At 31.1% G+C, this 18,735-nt stretch overlaps 1 protein-coding gene across 1 annotated transcript; it reads left to right on the forward strand.

Annotated features, from left to right (window-relative positions):
* Positions 1-3,262: 3,262 nt before the first annotated feature.
* On the forward strand, positions 3,263-10,325 carry LOC114374515 (alcohol-forming fatty acyl-CoA reductase-like). Its single transcript, XM_028332172.1, has 10 exons — positions 3,263-3,455; positions 3,588-3,691; positions 4,145-4,347; positions 4,476-4,576; positions 4,670-4,868; positions 8,417-8,578; positions 8,882-8,963; positions 9,059-9,328; positions 9,440-9,567; positions 9,970-10,325. Exons 1-10 carry the CDS (start codon positions 3,377-3,379, stop codon positions 10,121-10,123), a joined length of 1,482 nt encoding a protein of 493 aa, XP_028187973.1. The 5' UTR covers positions 3,263-3,376; the 3' UTR covers positions 10,124-10,325.
* The last annotated feature ends 8,410 nt before the right edge of the window (positions 10,326-18,735 follow it).

An 18,735-nucleotide genomic window follows, 5' to 3' on the forward strand; every position in this document is an offset into this window, starting at 1 on the left:
ATAACCACAATATATTCATTTCTTTTGTTGCATCATGCAAACTAATTAATTATTCTTTCATTTGTATCTGCTTCTGTCGTTATTGTTGTCTGTGCTCGTATTTAACTGGGTAGTTGGTACCGGTTAATTATTATTGCTCTACCATTCTTGAAATGTGAAAACTTGTGTGGACGAAATTATAGATCAAGCTTTAGGGTAGCAAGTGTTAAGTTACTTAACAAAAAATGTTTATTACCTAAAATATCACATAAATATATAGTTTAGAGAAATTTTATTTATCCAAAAGCACACTTGTAATAAATTTTCTGTTTAAAATAACTTTTCCCTACTAAAAGTAATTTAATCCTTGCGCACAACATAAGTTAATTGTATTTTTTAAAATGAGTTTAACGTTTTATACATGAATGCTATAAAATAATTTTACATAATCATTTAATAATTTATTATTATTTAAATTACGTTAAGACAATTATTTTAAAAATTAATAAATTTTCTATATATGATAAGTTGTGATGGAATGACTCATAAAACATTTTATATTATAAGTTAATTATGAATGTTTATAAACTAATTCAATTCAATGTAGGCGAAAAAACCAAAAATTGAATGGATAAAAAAATTTAAAAAATCAATTTTTTTTTATTGGATTGGATTTTAATTTAATTTTAGAAATCGATCTTATACATATGTTATACATAAATTTATAATATTATTCATTTCTATTTTTATTTCTTATATATTTATAAAATTATCATATATTATATATATTTATAAAAATTATATTTGATTATTTTTTTACTAATTATTTGAGTTAACATGTATAAATATTATATTATATATTAGTTATATAATGACATAAATGAAATATTTGATATTTTATATATTTTTTATTATATATCTTAAATTTTATTTAAAATTTAAAAGTATGTTTAAAATAAAAAATTAATCCAATTCAAACCACTTTAAATTGGATTGAATTAGATTGGATTAAAAGTTTGAATTAAAGAGATTAGATGATAAATTAACAAAATAAAAAATGATTAGATCAAATGATTTTTTTCTTCAAGACTGATCCAATCTAATCTACAAACATCTTTATTATCAGTGCATTATATTTTTCTCTCTCTTATAATACTGTGTTAAATCTAGCTCAAATAATAAAATTGTACAATAAATATAAAATTAAAGTATTTAATGATAAATTATATAATTTATATATATATATATATTGTAATATAATTGCTTTTGTCTTTCATCTTCCTTTTACCCTATTTTCTTCTGATCTTTTGTTACCGTATTACAATTTTTTTTAATTTATTTTAATAATATAATTAATACTTATATAATTTAATATATTAAAATAATACTATTATATTAATTTTAATATAATATAAGTGATGCTATAGAAAAAGAATGGAAAGATGGGAAGATAAAATTGATTGTATATTTATATTTATTGTATAAAAATATTAAAAATTAAATTGATAAATTTATTAATTAAATATTTTCATTGTAAATATTTTTTTAATAGTTTTAACATTATTGCATGAGTTAATTGTACTTATGGTCTTCCACCATTGTGCAAATTATTTTTATTTAATATTCAATCTTAAATATTTTAATTCATAAAATTTAATTAATAAATGTATTTTATAATATCAAAATAAATAATATAATATTAGTGATGTAGTAGAAAAAGATGAGGTAAAAAAGGAGATGAAAGAAAAAATTGGTTGTATGTTAGATGGCATGTAAGACACATATTTTTTTTTTATGATTATTGCACAAATCTATTATTTGTAAACTTGATTTAACATTAAATAAGTATTTTAAAATGCAATTAACTCATGTTGTAATGTATATATATAATAGTGTTTACATTATGGCTCAAAAAAAGCATAATGCCCTAGTGATTTAGGTGATGAAGAAAAACGAGAAACTTAGGTTCTAGTTTCATCCCTACCACAGGTCAGGGTTAACTAATGTATGGTCTACTAATGGAACCATTAAAATTGGATTATTTAAAATTTGAGAGAACAAAAGTGTAATATATAGATAGGTTAAATATTTTAATTTTATTAAATGAAATAATATGGATCAGTTCATATTATTATATGACGATTTTATATTTTAAAGAAATGAAATTTGATCATTTTGTTGAGTCACCATTCTTAAAAGAGTAGTAGTTTTCGGAAGGAATGAATATTGTGACATTTTTTTTTTGTTTTCTGTGAAGATTTCTTTCCTTTTCAAGAAAAAGAACATTAAAATTTAATTAAATAAACTTTTATTTGTTTTTTTTTAAATTTTAGCAAATACTATTGTTTTGTGAAAGTTTAACACTAAAGGCATCAAATATGAAAGATCGAGTAAGAGGATATTAGACATTTGAATTGAAAATAAACAGATAAATGAAATATTATGAAAAAATATTAGAGATAAAAATGACAAAAGAAAAAATATAAACATTCAATTCAAGCTTCTTTTATGTGTGTTTGTGTGTGTGAATAATTACTAGCTAATATAACTAGAAACTTGGAATTTGTACGTCAACTTGTAGTGTTGTGGGTAGTTGTTAGGTGGTGGCTTGATGAATTGAGACTGCACGATCACACTCTTCATATATACTAAAAAAAAACACTACCAAAACTGTTTTCTTTACATAATAAGTTGCTGTTAATAATAACAGTGATGGAGGCTTTAACAATAATCGTAACAATTTTTTTATTGGTACGAGTTAAGGATAAATATTGGTCGAGATTTACAACAATTTATCCATTCTATTCAACAACTAAAATGATACGGAAGTGACTGAACATGATTTTTTGGGAGGAAATGTTAGATTATCACAAGATGTTATTTAGACAAGGTCATAAAAACCTACTATTTTTATAGTAAAATTTATATACCGTACGTCTTCAATTAAAAAGGTTGAATTAAAATCAAACTCAAATTCTACCTTTATAAGAATGCACGTTGTAATGGATGAGTCAAACCAGTGTCGGCATAATTAAAGAAGGTATATATGCTGCTAAAGTTATACTAAAATGTTGTTACATTATTTGGTGGTACTACAATTTATTGACTTTCCCGAACCATAACATGAAAAAGAATGCGTAACTTTGGTAGCCTAATTTATTATTTACTTCCTTATACTCAAGTCGTCCTAAGATAATAAACAATGACTATGTGTCGACCAACTGCTTGCGTACACTCCATCTCATAAATGCTACATGCCGATTTCTGTGCTTATATGAAGCGGCTAAATTGGCATAACAATTCGCCCACCCCCTTGTGTCTGCAACGCCACTAGCTATTTCAGCTTTCTCTCTCATTAATATTAATAATATTATTGTGTTACATTTTTTCTACAACAATGGAGTTGGGAAGCATACTCCATTTTCTTCAGGATAAGAGCATTTTGATCACTGGAGCCACCGGTTTTCTTGCCAAAGGTATGTTCCATTTCTATTCAAAAGGGTACTAATTAAGTAATGATGTGTATGTATGTACTTTTGCACATGATGTATTTATATTATTGGTGCATGATGTCTTTGGTTTTACTTTGTTATATGTTTTGCTTGCAGTTTTGTTGGAGAAGATATTGAGGGTCCAACCAAATGTTAAGAAGCTTTACCTTCTTTTAAGAGCTGAAGATGCCAAATCTGCTACTCATCGCTTGCACAATGAGGTAAATGCACAACATCAGTTAGGTTCTGCCTTGTGCAGAAAATGCCATTTCTGTTTTGGGCTTTTACTAATTTCATTTTCTCTCTCTTGGGTTGAAAATGTGTGTATATATAGACAGCCATGGCATTCTTTCAGAGAGCTAGTTAATCAAGCATTAGCATTTATGATTGTTATAAAGCAAATTGATTAAAGGCTTCATGTAGTATCATTTTCCTGATTATTTGGAGTCATATAATTAAGTACATGTTTGGTGGATAGGTTTTGGTTGTTTAACGTACTTTTAAAAAACAATATTCTTTGTATGTTTTGTTTTCAACATACTTTTATAAAGGGTGTAAAGATTATCCAAACATAATAGTGGCCTCATACACTAGCTACCTTTCTCATTTCTCACCATGTCATAATATAGTTAAGCTTGTGCCTAATTCATTCTAATTGTGTTTTATTGGTGTAGATCATAGGGAAGGATTTGTTTAGGGTACTAAAGGAGAAATTGGGTGCAAATTTTAATTCCTTTGTCTCGAAAAAGTTGACTCTGGTACCTGGGGACATTTCTCGTGAGGACTTGGGATTGGAGGATTCCATTCTAAGGGAAGAGATTTATGATCAAACAGATGTCATTATTAACTTAGCTGCAACAACTAACTTTGATGAAAGGTACTAATATATATACTAAAACATGATAGCCTTTTTTGTTGCCTATTTAATTTAATGTTTTTGTTGCCCTGCCTTATTATTGTCTTGTTTTTTTTTTTTTTAAATTACTTTCTCACCTTAAATTTCAGGTATGATATATCGTTGGGCCTAAATACCTTTGGTGTTAAGTATGTCATCAACTTCGCCAAAAAATGTACCAAACTCAAGGTTCTTGTGCATGTATCAACAGGTTCGTATCAACTTAATTATGTTCATAATACTAGTTAATAATAATTAACATATATAGATTAACATAATAATTATCGTTACTTCTTAACTTCAGCCTATGTATGTGGTGAGGGAGGCCGAGAAGGGCTCATATTAGAGAAACCATATCATTTGGGTGATTCACTTAATGGAGTGTCTGGATTAGACATTAATGCAGAAGAGAAAGTTGTGCGCGACAAATTAAGTGAGTTACAACAACTGGGGGCCACAGAAAAGGAAATTAAAGAGGTTATGAAGGACTTGGGCATTAGCAGGTTTGTGAAAATCTAAAATATTACAATTATTAATTTATTGCTTTTTTTATCAGCTGAAATAAATTAAATGGGTAGTATAACCCAAACCCATATACCCATAGTTCAAATACCGGAAGCAACCTTGATATTTATGATAATTATCTATGAAAATGGTCATAAGAGACTGAATTTGAGTCCGATAGACAAAAATATTCAACCTATAATTCAAATGCACATTAAAAAAAATGTCAGAAAAAGAATATGCACATTAAAATATTCAACCTATAATTCAAACATAATGGTTCCTTCACTCATAAATAAAAAGGAAATTAAGGTTCTTCATTTTTTAGGTAGTTTAGATTATAAATTTCTATCAATAGTGTGTATGAAAAAAATATGTATTAAGATATATTAACTTTCTAAATAAATCTTAGTATGAGAAAAGATTAATTTTTGACTTTGCGCTATAGCCTACAAGATATTTTGTGTTCACCCAAAAATTTTATAAAATTTTCAATTATTAGAATGATTCACAAAGAAAAAACATTTGAAATAAAAATTATTTAAATGTGTGTAGCAATAGACACATGGGAACTATATATTCTCTCTCTCTTTGCACTAGAATCTGCACTTAAATTAGTATATTCCCACTTCACCCCTAACGACCTGAGCTAATTAAGATCAGGTGACTGATGTTCAAGTTTAGTATATCACTTGGCCTACCATGAAATCTCTTTAGGTTAGGTTTTGTTTTGATCATATAAAAACCACCGAACCTACAACTACCCAAATGAATATATATAGTACATAGTATATAGCATTAGGTTATGCAGGGCCCGAAGACTGTATATATCTTAATTTACCAATCCTACACATTTATGAGGAAACATTACACACACGATGCGTTAACGAAATAAACTAATGATGTAATCGAATCCTATAAAAGGCGGTGATATGCCATATTGCACACACATGTATGAAAAATGAATTAAATGGAACTTGGACATATATAGCTAGAACCAAAATTATAAGCACCAACGGAGTGTTTGTTTTGTTCCATTCATGTATTGCGTGAGAATCCACCAAAAAAAGCCATATTAGTTCTCTACTAATGCTAAACAAATATTACTACCCAATTGATTCTACTAAAAAGTGTTAATGCATCCATTATGAACTAATTTGTTTAAATTTTTTTTAAGTAAGTACTTTTAAAAAATGTTTTTTAATAAGCAGAAAGAATTTACGTCTTAATAAACAAAAAAATTATTTAAAAAAAAACAATTTAAACAAGTATACTAAGAAAATAAAAAAATTACTTATTTTTTAACAAATAAGAGTTTTAAAAAACTAGCATATATGTTAAACATTTTTAATTGCTTTAAAAAAGTGTTCAATAACTTTTATATTGTTAGCATAATAAATGTTTAATTTTTTAATGAAAAAAATTATATTTTTATTTTCTTAACTTTAATGTCTTCAAGCATTAATTAGCATTTGGCAAAGTATTATTCCTGGATGGTTTACTAAAAAAAATGTAACATTATTATGAAATACTGTAGATGGATGTGACACTATGAAATTAAAGTACTTGTAATAAATCAATGGGGCTTGTTTGGCTTGCTCCATTAAAACCCCGAATTGACTTTTTACCAAACATGACTAACTCATCCATTCCATATTAATTGAAGAAGAAAGATGGGATTAATAGCTAGCTAAAGATATTTTTTTCTTTTCTCACATAGGATAGGAGAGTGATGTTTACATGTCTGGGTTCGAACAAACGAACGAGAAACGGGAAACATAAATTGACACGTACAAAACCCACCCCTTACTTACACGTAGCCTTAATAACCTTTCCACGCCATCATGTGGTCAAGCGTGAGTGACCTCCAAATCAGACCGAAAATGACTTCTCCACATGAACCAATTTCTTCATGACACATTAAAAATAAACACTAAGTGCATCGATCCTAGTATTAACATTTACAAACTTAAGTTTAGATTAAATTTAAGTTTATAAACTGAATTTGAAAAAGTATTACATGCCTTTCTTTTTCTAAAGTAAGTTTTTAAGTTAAAACTTACTCTCAGACATATTTTTAAGAGGTAATCAAACATGATTTCAAATTAATTTTATTCTCAAATAGTTAAATGTACTTTTACAATTCTCCTAGTCATAACCTAAACACATCCTAAAACATATAATTGTATTAGAATTTTTATTTTTATGAAATCAATAAAATTTATTCATATATTATATAGTTGTTAGAATCATGACATATTATGTTTATGATTCTTTTCCTTTTTTTTTCTTTTAATTTTCGGTTTAAATGACATGTTAGAATTCTATACCTTTCTTAATTAATTAATCATTGTTACATGTGTTTGTTTAATTTCTTCAAAGTTTTCACACGTTAGGTTTCGCAAATTCTTTTCCTGAAATAAGTTTTGTTAAACCATAACTTGTGACACATTATCGTTTCGGGTACTAGCTAGATGCATTTCCTTTTGTTTTGCTTTCAATTGAGGTTTTCTCACTGTAAAACATGTTAACAGAATTTGAGAATGATCACCTCTTATTAATATTAGTTTCGACTCAAATAAGCATAGTTTCTACACAATTGCTGTAATATAAAATATTTTTTTATGTTCTAAATTTTTGACAAATCTAATTAATGAAAAAAAAAAGAAACACTTAAGAGGAGCTAAAAGCTATTACATCTACCTGAATATGTTGCGCAAATGGTACCATATAAAATCAAGTGCCACTCAAGTACACTATAACTTTCCTTTTTTTTGGGGGGGGGGGGGGGGGGGGGGGATATAACTTTCATTTTCTTGAGTTTAGTGTAACGTACGTATAAAGACTTCTCAAAGGAAAACTGGACCCTACCATAATGTATAGAATATATATGCAGATCATGTAAATGTAGGTTAATATCTTTCAGTGGTTTTAATTAAAGAGAGGTCCCAAGTGTACGTTTCCTGTTTTTAATTTTTGCAGCAATCATGCTGCCGGAGACTCGTATGATCAGGTGCATTTCTTGATGAGTGGCCGCTCCGCAATGAAGTCAGACTACAGTACTAAAAAAAGAAAAAAAATATAAATATGATAAATGATATGACAGTAACATAAAAAGTGAGATGAAGAGAAATTCTAAATATTAATTCTAATCTCTTCTAGTTTGAGTGGTGTGAAAAAATGTGGGAATTAAATTGAGATAGGAATAACATTACTCTCTTCTAGTTTGAGTTTTAGTATTACTTTTGAGATGAGTTTATGTTTTGTTCAGAAGGTAGAATGGTTAGTTTTGAAGTTGTTTTGAATTTAATTGCTTGGAGCATAAAGAAGCATGCCAGGAACCTTAATTAGTTTAGTGGCCCAAATACAAAATAATATATTTAACACTTTTCTCCCATATTTACTTTCATGATATATAATTTCTGATCAATCCATAACATATAGACAAGAGTTTTCAGTTAATTGCAAATTAATTAATGGTTTAGCCTCAGCACCTGTTATGAAAACCAAATTTGACATAACTGTGTTGTTGTGTATAACTTATCAGGGCAAAGTTATATGGATGGCCAAATACATATGTATTCACCAAGGCAATGGGAGAGATGCTTGTGGAGCAACTAAAAGGAAACTTATCCGTTGTGATCATTCGTCCCAGCATTGTTACCAGCACATTAAAAGAACCTTTCCCTGGTTGGGCTGAAGGTGTAAGGTAAATGAACCTTTGTCTAAATTTGTCTTCAACACATGTTAAGTATTGAATATCCATTTAGTGATGATTAATTATGTGCCTATTTGAAAAGAAATAACCCACTAGGATCAGCTTAGTAATGAGAGATTTAGGTAGTCTACATGAGGTCTTAGGTTTAATTTTTGTTGTTGTTATTGTCCATAAAAAGTATTTTGAAAACAAATTAAAATAGTGTATTTTGTGCAACAAAAAGTCCAATGAGATAAAATGAAAATTAAATGCCAGTTCCTAATGGCAAATTCCTTTTATTATTTTTGGTTACAGAACCATTGACAGTTTAGCTGTAGCTTATGGGAAAGGAAAATTAACATGCTTCCTTGGAGATCTAAAAGCAATTGTTGATGCGGTGAGATTTCTACATGATCAAGCCCTTAATTTTATTAATGCCTTATTGTGATTAATTTCTGATCTAATCTTAATATCACCAATTTAAATAAGCAGATTCCAGCAGACATGGTGGTGAATGCAATACTTGTGGCCATGGTGGCTCATGCAAATCGTCCTAGTGATGATGTTATATATCATATTGGTTCCTCTGTTAGAAGACCACTAAGATATGGCAAACTTCAAGAGTATGGATTTAGATATTTCACAGCAAAACCATGCATAAGTAAGGATGGAAGGCCAGTTAAGGTTGGAAAAGTTACAGTACTGAGCAATATGGATAGCTTCAGAAGATATATGTTCATTCGCTACCTGCTTGTGTTAAAGGTAAAAGGGCTCTTTTGTAGTGATCATCAATATTCATCACCCATATTTCGCCATACTCAAATAGTCAAATTTCATTGCAAATATTTACACTTTCTTTTTGGCATTTAATAGGGACTTGAGCTTGCCAATACTGCATTTTGCCAGTATTTCCAAGGAACATATCTTGATCTCAATAGGAAGATCCAGATTGTGATGCGGTTGGTGGACCTTTACAAACCTTACTTGTTCTTCAAAGCTGCGTAAGTGTTAGTTATTAAAATCACTATCTATATATATGCTCCAGTTCAATGCAGGTCAAATAGTTGTAGCTTTTTTTTTGTCATGTATTTATGATGCTTAAGGGTAAAATTTATTTTTTATCTCTCAAAATTTGATTTTAATTTTCTATAAGAATTTAATACATTTTTATTCCTTATATCTTAACAGAAACACATGCACATGTTTTTAGTTTCTGATGAAGGACTAAAATCGCACAAGTTTTGGTAAATGCAAAAACTAAAAAAATATTAAATTCTTATAGGGATTAAAACTGAATTTTGACATATTTTGAGAGAGAAAAACATGTTTTATTCTTTTTTAAAATATATAATGCTTTATTATAAGGTATAAACTTAGACAAAAAAAAATGTTATGGCATGCAGATTTGATGATATGAACACAGAGAAGTTGAGAATGGCAGGAAGACAAGGTGGGGTGGAGACAGATTTGTTTTATTTTGACCCCGAACTGATTGATTGGGAAGATTACTTTCTGAACATCCATCTTCCTGGTATGGTGAAGTACATATTGAAGTGATATTATAATTGAAGTGATATATAGAGCTTTGAAACTAGTAATTTTATTATGTTCAAATTTGTACTAGAAGAGTCACATTATAGTTTGTTATTTGTTTCTTAAGGGCAGTATGATTGTGTTAGATAGCTGCCAAATATGTTTCAAAACTTTGATCAAGTGTATCCAATATCATATGTTTTAATTTTATTTTACTTGTCCCTCAGTCTCTTACAACAAGTACCATTCCAAATAGTACTTTTTAGCATGGTTTGTTGGATAAAATCAATTTTTCACTTTTCCCTGTTTTCTTCCTTCATGTGAGTTATAAAGGGAAGGTTCGTAAATATTCCTTTCCTTTATTTAATCTTTACTAAAAATAATGTTAATATTTACTAATGATTAACCTGCCACATAAACAATTAACAATCGGTTAACATGTGAAAAGTTATCGATAAGAGTGAAATTGCATGGGGACGGACCAGACTTACCAAAATTCAACTTAAAATGATACGAAATATTCATCAATTTAAAATTAATTTTTACTAAAGAAATTGATTAATAATTTTGAATAAAATTTTTGTTTTTCCTCATTATCTGAACTTTACTCAAGATAATCAAGTTCAATTCCATTTGAACTAATATTATGTTGATAATTAAATTGTTTTTTTAATAAACTATTGTGTAACTTAAAATTAAAAACAGATGTCAACTAACACTTAAGTTTTAAGTACTTGGACTGATACTATTGAGTTACAAATTTTTATCGGAAGAAAAAGGGACTATAGTTTCATGTGTGCAGACTGCAGAGTCACCTACGGATAAAAGATGGAAAAAAAAAAAAGACTAATGCATTCACATTTCTTTACTCTTGTTTTAGTGCAACAAAAAACTTGTAATTAATTTAAAGACAAATGGCAACTAACACTTAAGTTGTAAGTGCTTGGCCACTGATACTATTGAGTTACAAGTTTTTTTATGGGGAGAAAAAGAGCCTATGTATGCAGACAGCAGAGTCACCTACATAAAAGAATGAAACAAAACTAATACATTCGCATTTCTTTAAATTTACGTATTTTAGTGCAACAGAGGACTCAAAATCTGGTAATTTTTTTTTAAAAAAATATGTATGAGTTCACTATTTTTAATATAATATCATTTTAATGAAAATATGAAATAGCAACATTTGATTTCGTCTTTGGAAAAGTAGGAATTATTAAGTCGTCATTAATCGAGTGTTCTTTAAAGTAAAAACTTCCAACTGATGATGTTTTAGGCAAAAAGGGATGTATTATGGTCTCGGTTTCCTCTCATTGTGGTTCTAGCTCTGAAATTGCAGATCACTATTTTTTTTTTGCAATGTCCTGTTGCTCAACGTTCTTTTCATGTTATTTTTGGAATGACCATTCCAGAAACAATTCGGGGAGTGCATGAAATAATTGTATGTGAAAGAACGTATGCTGTCCAAATCACCAAACGAAAGGGACATGCTACGTATATCCAATAATTTTTTGAATGGACAAAATTGCTCTTCTTTCGGGAAGGAGTTCATACAAAAGAAAGTTCTTCGTGAAGGTGTATTTTTTTATTGGAAAATTTTTCTAAAAAAATTAATGGTCAAGACTAAAACCCAAGAGTTTAGGGTTATTATCACAATATTCTAACCAATTAAACTAATGAATCAATTATGTTATAAAATAAATAATATTAGTATACATAAATTATTACTATACATAATTATCACTAACATTTCTAATGCATATTTAATGCGCATGTAAATATGAATAATAAATTTTGTGACAATTGAATTTAATTTAAATCATACAAATTATGTAATCTGTATACTTTTTAAAAAATAAAAAATAATTACTATCACAACATTTTATTTGTATTACAAAATTTAATATATATTAAATAAATATTATTTATTTTATAACAATGTGAATTAAATATGCATTAAGTTTTATAATAATAACCCGAATTAAAAAAAATATTTAATACATATTTAATGACAATTTTGTCCCTATCTTTTTTTTTCTTTAAATTTACTATGCCTGCTTCCGGTTTTACGTTTCCTTTGTTTCACTTTCACTTTCGTCCTGTGTGCTGGGTGGTTTTTGTAAGTTTTGGTGGTTTTTGCAAGTTTGTTGGAAGTAGTTGTTCGGTGAAGGTTAAATATTGGTGGTTTCTATCGTAGTTGTTCTTCTTATTCTGTCGAAGGTATGCATTTTATGGTTTTTTTTTAGTTTTTTTTTTTGTGTTCATCAGTTACAGAAGCAGTAAAATGTTGAGGAAGGTTATTCAGTAAAAACTTCTTCCAGAAGAAGTTCTTCCGGAAACTTCTTCCGAAAGAATTTACTTCTTCCGGAAGTTGATGTTGCTTATTCCGGAAGAAGTTCTTCCATAATAAGGTGTGTCAGCTTCCGGAAGAACTTCTTCAGGAAGTGCACACTGCTTCTTCCAGAAACTGTATTTTTTTAATTTTTTTAGGAATTGTGTTTTTAAATTTGTGAAAAAATTAATATATATGAATATTATAATTTATAATATTTGTATTTCATATTTTTGAAATTGTGGATAATTGGTTTAATTAGGTATAATAATTTAGGTATATTATTAAATGATTTAGGTTAAATAATTGTATTTTGTTGTAGTAGTAAAATGTTTTATTAGTTGTTAGTTATAGTGTTAACTTTAGTTTAAGTAAATAATTTAGTTTTAATTTAGTTTTAACTTTTGTACTACTTATGTATGATGCATAATTTAATAATATGTCGTTAAGATGAACGAAGATCAATGGACGTATGACTATACGATGTGACAAGAAGTTCATATGGATTATGATAATGAAAAAGAATGTGGTGTGAATGAATCACATGTTGATTGTTCGAATGTTTTTAATACCTGTCAGGTAATCATGTTCATAAGTTTGAGTCATTTGGTTGAACATATGTTTCGTATAAAAATTAATATGTCGGAGTCGCGTTGTAGGTCTTTGGTACTCGAGATGATGTTTTGCAATGGGCTCGAACAATTGCCCATGAAAACAAATTTGTTGCAATGATTATGAGGTCTGACACAGATACTGGTAGCAGAGGAAGAAGTTCATTTGTGTTAATTGGGTGTGAAAGGAGTGGTTTGTACAAGTGTAAGAATAAAGAATTCGTTAGAAGAGACACTGGGAGAAGGAAATGTGGTTGTCCCTTCAGGCTTTGTGGGAAACCAGTGCATGGAAGGGAAGGTTGGATGGTGAAGTTAATCTATGGGATTCACAATTATGAATTGGCCAAGTCCTTAGTTGGGCATCCATACGTTGGGGGATTGACTAAGGATGAAAAGAAAATTATTGCTGATATGACAAAGTCGATGGTGAAACCAAAAAACATCTTGCTAACGTTGAAGGAGCACAATGCCAACAGTTGCACCACGATCAAGCAAATTTACAATGCAAGAAGTGCATATCGTTCTTCAATAAGAGGAGCCGATACCGAAATGCAACATCTGATAAAGCTTCTCGAACGTGATCAATACATTCATTGGCATAGATTGAAGGATGAAGTTGTGGTGCATGATCTGTTTTGGTGTCACCCAGATGCAGTAAAGTTATGCAATGCATGTCATCTGGTGTTTTTTTATAGATAGTACCTACAAAACAAACAGGTACAGACTCCCACTACTTGACTTTGTTGGGGTGACACCTAGGGTGATGACATTCTCTACTGGGTTTGCATATTTGGAGGGTGAGCGTGTTAATAATATTGTATGGGCTTTGGAACGGTTTCGAGGTCTATTTTTAAGAAATGATCGTCTCCCTGTTGTTATTGTCACTGACAGAGACCTAGCACTGATGAATGCAGTGAAAAATGTGTTCCCGGAGTGTACAAACTTGTTGTATAGGTTTCACATCGATAAAAATGTCAAGGCGAAGTGCAAATCTTTAATCGGTCAAAAAAATGTCTGGAACTATGTGATGGATAACTGGGGGTACTTTGGTTGATTGTCCGTCCAAAAAACAATTTGCTGAGTCCCTTCAGAAGTTTCAAATTTCTTGTTCACCTTGGCCAATGTTCGTTGACTATGTTAACGACACATGGATTATCCCCCACAAGGAAAAATTTATTACAGCCTGGACGAATAAGGTCATGCACCTAGGCAACACAACAACAAACAAGTATTAAAATCTTATTTTTTTTCTAGTAAGGATTATTAATAAATGATATTTAATTGTTGTATATTTTTCATGTTTATTGTGTATTTTAAATGTAGGGTTGAATCAGCTCATTGGACTCTAAAAAGAGTATTACAAAATAGCCATGGAGACCTGTGTAGTGTTTGGGATGCCATGAACAACATGATCACGCTGCAACATGTTGAAATTAAAGCATCCTTTGAAACCAGTACGCATGTGGTAGGACATGTATTTAAAAAAACCTTATACGAGAGGCTTGTTGGAATGGTTTCAAGGAACGCTTTAAATGAGATTGCTGCCAAGGTTGAACGTCTACGTTATCTCGGCAATGATCCCTCTTCTTGTGGTTGTGTGATGAGAAGCACGCTCGGTCTTCCTTGTGCATGTGAGCTTTCTAGGTATACTGCTGGCAGCATCCCAGTGGATTCAGTCCATATGTTCTGGAGGAGACTTTACTTTTCAGACCAAGGGTTATGTGAGGCCGAAGTCAGCATCAAGGAAGAGATTGAGACCATATCTAAAAGATTTGAGGAACTTGATGAGTGTGGCAAACTAACTCTCAAGAGTAAACTTCGAGATATTGCATACCCTAATCATAACTCTATGTGCCATCCTCCGTCAAAGGTCAACACTAAAGGTGCACCGAAGAAATCGATAAAAAGAAGTCAAAGATCCACAAAGCGTGATCCGTCTTACTGGAGTATGTTGATGCTTTTCATTCTGTTCAAAGCAGTAACTCTTCAGTGAAACATAGTGCATCATCTTCTGAACCGCCGAAGCCAATAAGGATCATCCCGATGTTGAATCAATTTGTGCCATTTATACAGGGTTTCATTCACAACGTTGTGGATGTGAAAACGGACGGTAACTGTGGATATCGGTCCATTGCCACTTTATTAGGTATGGGGGAAGATTCTTGGCTGTTGGTGCACAACGAATTGATTAAAGAACTTGGCAGATGGTCGCATGACTACACCAACCTCTTCGGTGGCACAGAGAGATTTAAACAATTAAGGTTGTCCCTACTTGTTGATGGGTTTTCTAAGGTATGTTTTTAGGTTATTTTTTTAAGAACAAACTTTAAATAACTTAGATGTGTGTGTCTGCTTGATTCAGGTTAGTGTGGACAAGTGAATGGATATAACATATATGAGATATGTCATTGCATCACGGTATAACGTAATCCTTGTGTCGTTGTCCCGACAACAAAGCATGACATTTTTTTCTTCTTAGAAGTCAACCACCACCTGATTCTTCTGTGCACCGCATGATATGTGTCAGTCATGTGTTTGGATTGTTCAGGTATTGAAGGTAGTTAGTCTAAGAATTATGCAATCACTTCCCTGGTTCATTTGACTTAATAATGTTTGTTCACACACAACATGTTTATTTGAAAGACCGTTGTCCTTTACCGCCTCTAGTGTTGTTATGGTCAATCAATTGTTATTCTTAGGCAAAGCAGTGACCAACTCCATATATTAGTAGAATGCAGCAGTACACAAGCTTGATGTCATTCAAAAGAGACTATGTCAACCTAAATGAAGACTGAACATGCATTGTTTATCTAATTGTATTCATTATTCGATATAATTTGTTGTAAGCCATTAAAGGATAATTATTAAGTACTCGTTGCATTAAGAAAAAAATTAGTTGGTGCAATCAAAATCAATTACGCATGTATGATACATCATTGTCATAATTGACAACACATAATGATATGCATGCGTATTAAAGTTTGAGCGTGACACGACATTGATTGGCTTGACAATACATTTTGATGCACGACATTGGTTTAGTAGGAAACATAAACACGAAACATGTTCACGCGTGTTCTTTTGTAAAAAAAAGTGAAGCAATCTGTCGGTGAGAACCATGTATATATATGAGACACGACAAACGCTAATAAATCACACATTACCTTGCTTTCACATACTCTCCCAATTGATACACAAAGTATGACATTTTTAGGAGAAACTAGCAGTCAGACGATTGTCAACTCAAGGTTGGGTTTCATTTTTCCAAATGGATCGATTATTCACAATGATAGTGAGGTTTACTTCCAAACTTCCACTCCGGTGCCCATTCGAGTACCAAACAACTATTATTTTGCAAGCCTAAAAACCAGAATACACAATACCCTTCAGCTGACCGACAAACAATTTTTGGATGAAATTCACTACCGTCAACCATTCACCCATACAGGTAACCAAATTCGCTTTCAATGTATGCAATTGATAAATGATGACGATGTCAACACAATGTTAATGTGTAATGATCAATTTTTGTGTATTGGTCCGATTGAGTTATTATGCACCGTTGGAAGAACACCAGATGAAGTAATAAACTTACTTGAACGCACTACAACCCCTACTCATGACGCGCTCTTGTATTACAACGGGAGATGGAACATGTCACCCCAGAACAAATTTGTAGAATGCACGTTCACAGGAAAAAATCCAAAGAAATTTGAATTTCCTTCAGGATGTACCCTCGATGAACTGAAGGATTTGATAAAGCAAGTTGCACCTAAAGGGATTCCCCCTCATGGAATTCACGAATCACAAGCGGTAAGACGATTGTTTTTTCGACAACCAAGACGTTTTGAGTATTCAGATAAAGTTATAAAATATGAAATTAATGAGCTGAAAATCAACGATGAAGTGCTGAAGGTATTAGTACAGTCTAACTACTAGAAAAAATATGGGACAATAGAAATTTTAGCTGTTTTTACTAAACATGGTATGAAATTCGAAGACGATGTGGATGCCACGTCGCCAAACGACTGAATGCAGCGTTTCTTTTTTTTTTTTTTTTTTCATGTAACTTTTATCTGTTTGTTTACAACATGTTTGAATTTCATAATAAAATTGAATGTGTTGTTTGAATGGTCCAAATATAATTTATTTTTATTGTTCCACCTTCAGACCTTAGGCATACTTTGAAGGGTGGAAATTCATTTCTTTTTTCATATCATGCTTGTTTTTTGAGGTGTTATTCAGTGGAATCGGCTGACGATATTATTTTATTTGGCTTCTTTGACGTTCAAACATGAGAAACAATGCCCCACGAATGTCTTAGGCGACTCACGCATAATTTTAAAAAACCCCCGAACATGGGTACTTGAACATGTTTGAAGGCTCCAAATCCTTTTTTTTTAATTTCGTTCTTGTTTTTTGAGGTATTATTCGGTGGAACCGGATTACGATATTATTTTTTTTTGGCTTCTTTGACGTCCAAATATGAAAAAAAAATGCACCACAAATGTCTTAGGCGAATCGCGCATAATTTTAAAAAACCCCCGAACATGGATACTTGAACATGTTTGAAGGGTCAAAATCCTTTTTTTTTTTAATTTCGTGCTTGTTTTTTTAGGTGTTATTCGGTGGAACCGGCTTACGATATTATTATTTTTTGGCTTCTTTGACGTCTAAACATGAAAAACAGTGCCCCTCGAATGTCTTAGGCAACTCGAGCATAATTTTAAAAAAAAACCCCGAACATGGGTACTTGAACATGTTTGAAGGCTCCAAATCCTTTTTTTTTAATTTTTTTAATTTTGATCTTCTTACTTTAAAACATAAAAATTTAGTTATCTTATTTTTAAAAATTTATAATTTTAATCTCATTCTTATGAAGGAAAGTCATGATTTTCGGAATCGGAATCAGAACGTCAGTTAATCGGAATCGGAATCAGAATCGGTGCGGCATATAAAGTGCACAAAAAGTAAACTATATTAAACAAAAAAGTGTAACAAATACAAAAAATGATGCCAAATACAAAACATAAAAAACATCATCAATGCTCTGTGCGCCGTCTTTGTCGAGCCCTGACACTTCCATCTGCGTTGGCACCCCCCTGGCGATCCTCAGGCAATCTTGCATGATATCATGTAACTCTGTCCCTACAGTGACCATCCTAAGGTTGAGTACATGCTCCAACCTTTCTGCGATCGCCTCATAGCCTTCGTAATCATCCTGTGACAGTCATAAAAAACATTTATTACACAATTTAAAATAAATAACAATTCATCAAACATTAAATGCACAAATAATCTTACCACTGCATGTCGAGGGGGGTCAAATGCCATTGGAACCTATGGGATGTCCGGCTGCATGTAGTCCTCATGGTTTGGGGCAGGTGCATGTCTGGGCTGGTCACCTTCCTGGGTCGGTATCATAAATGGGTGAGATATATGAAAAAACCACTCCATGTAATCCGCTGATACCTGCCCAGGTACTACACAAAGGTCACCCACAGCTACTACATGGTCCGAGAAATGCATCCACCTGTCATCTATATCATCATATGACAACGAAGCGCTAACAGGCGACGGAGGGATGCTCTGAATGTACCCAAACTGGCGTAGCACCCTCTCTGGTCGAACTGTGACCACCATAGGACCTCATCGCAGCTGACCCTGGAACGATGAAATCAGCTCAAACCCCC

Source organism: Glycine soja, chromosome 11 (assembly GCF_004193775.1).
Source record: "Glycine soja cultivar W05 chromosome 11, ASM419377v2, whole genome shotgun sequence".
Classification (NCBI taxonomy): Eukaryota; Viridiplantae; Streptophyta; class Magnoliopsida; order Fabales; family Fabaceae; genus Glycine; species Glycine soja.

Bases quoted from the DNA above. Each gene is read 5' to 3' on its own strand.
- LOC114374515 (XM_028332172.1), top strand. From the start codon at position 3,377: ATGGAGTTGGGAAGCATACTCCATTTTCTTCAGGATAAGAGCATTTTG. The intron at 3,692-4,144 runs GTAAATGCACAA...TTATTGGTGTAG, and splicing joins CTCATCGCTTGCACAATGAG to ATCATAGGGAAGGATTTGTT. The intron at 9,568-9,969 runs GTAAGTGTTAGT...TATGGCATGCAG, and splicing joins TACTTGTTCTTCAAAGCTGC to ATTTGATGATATGAACACAG.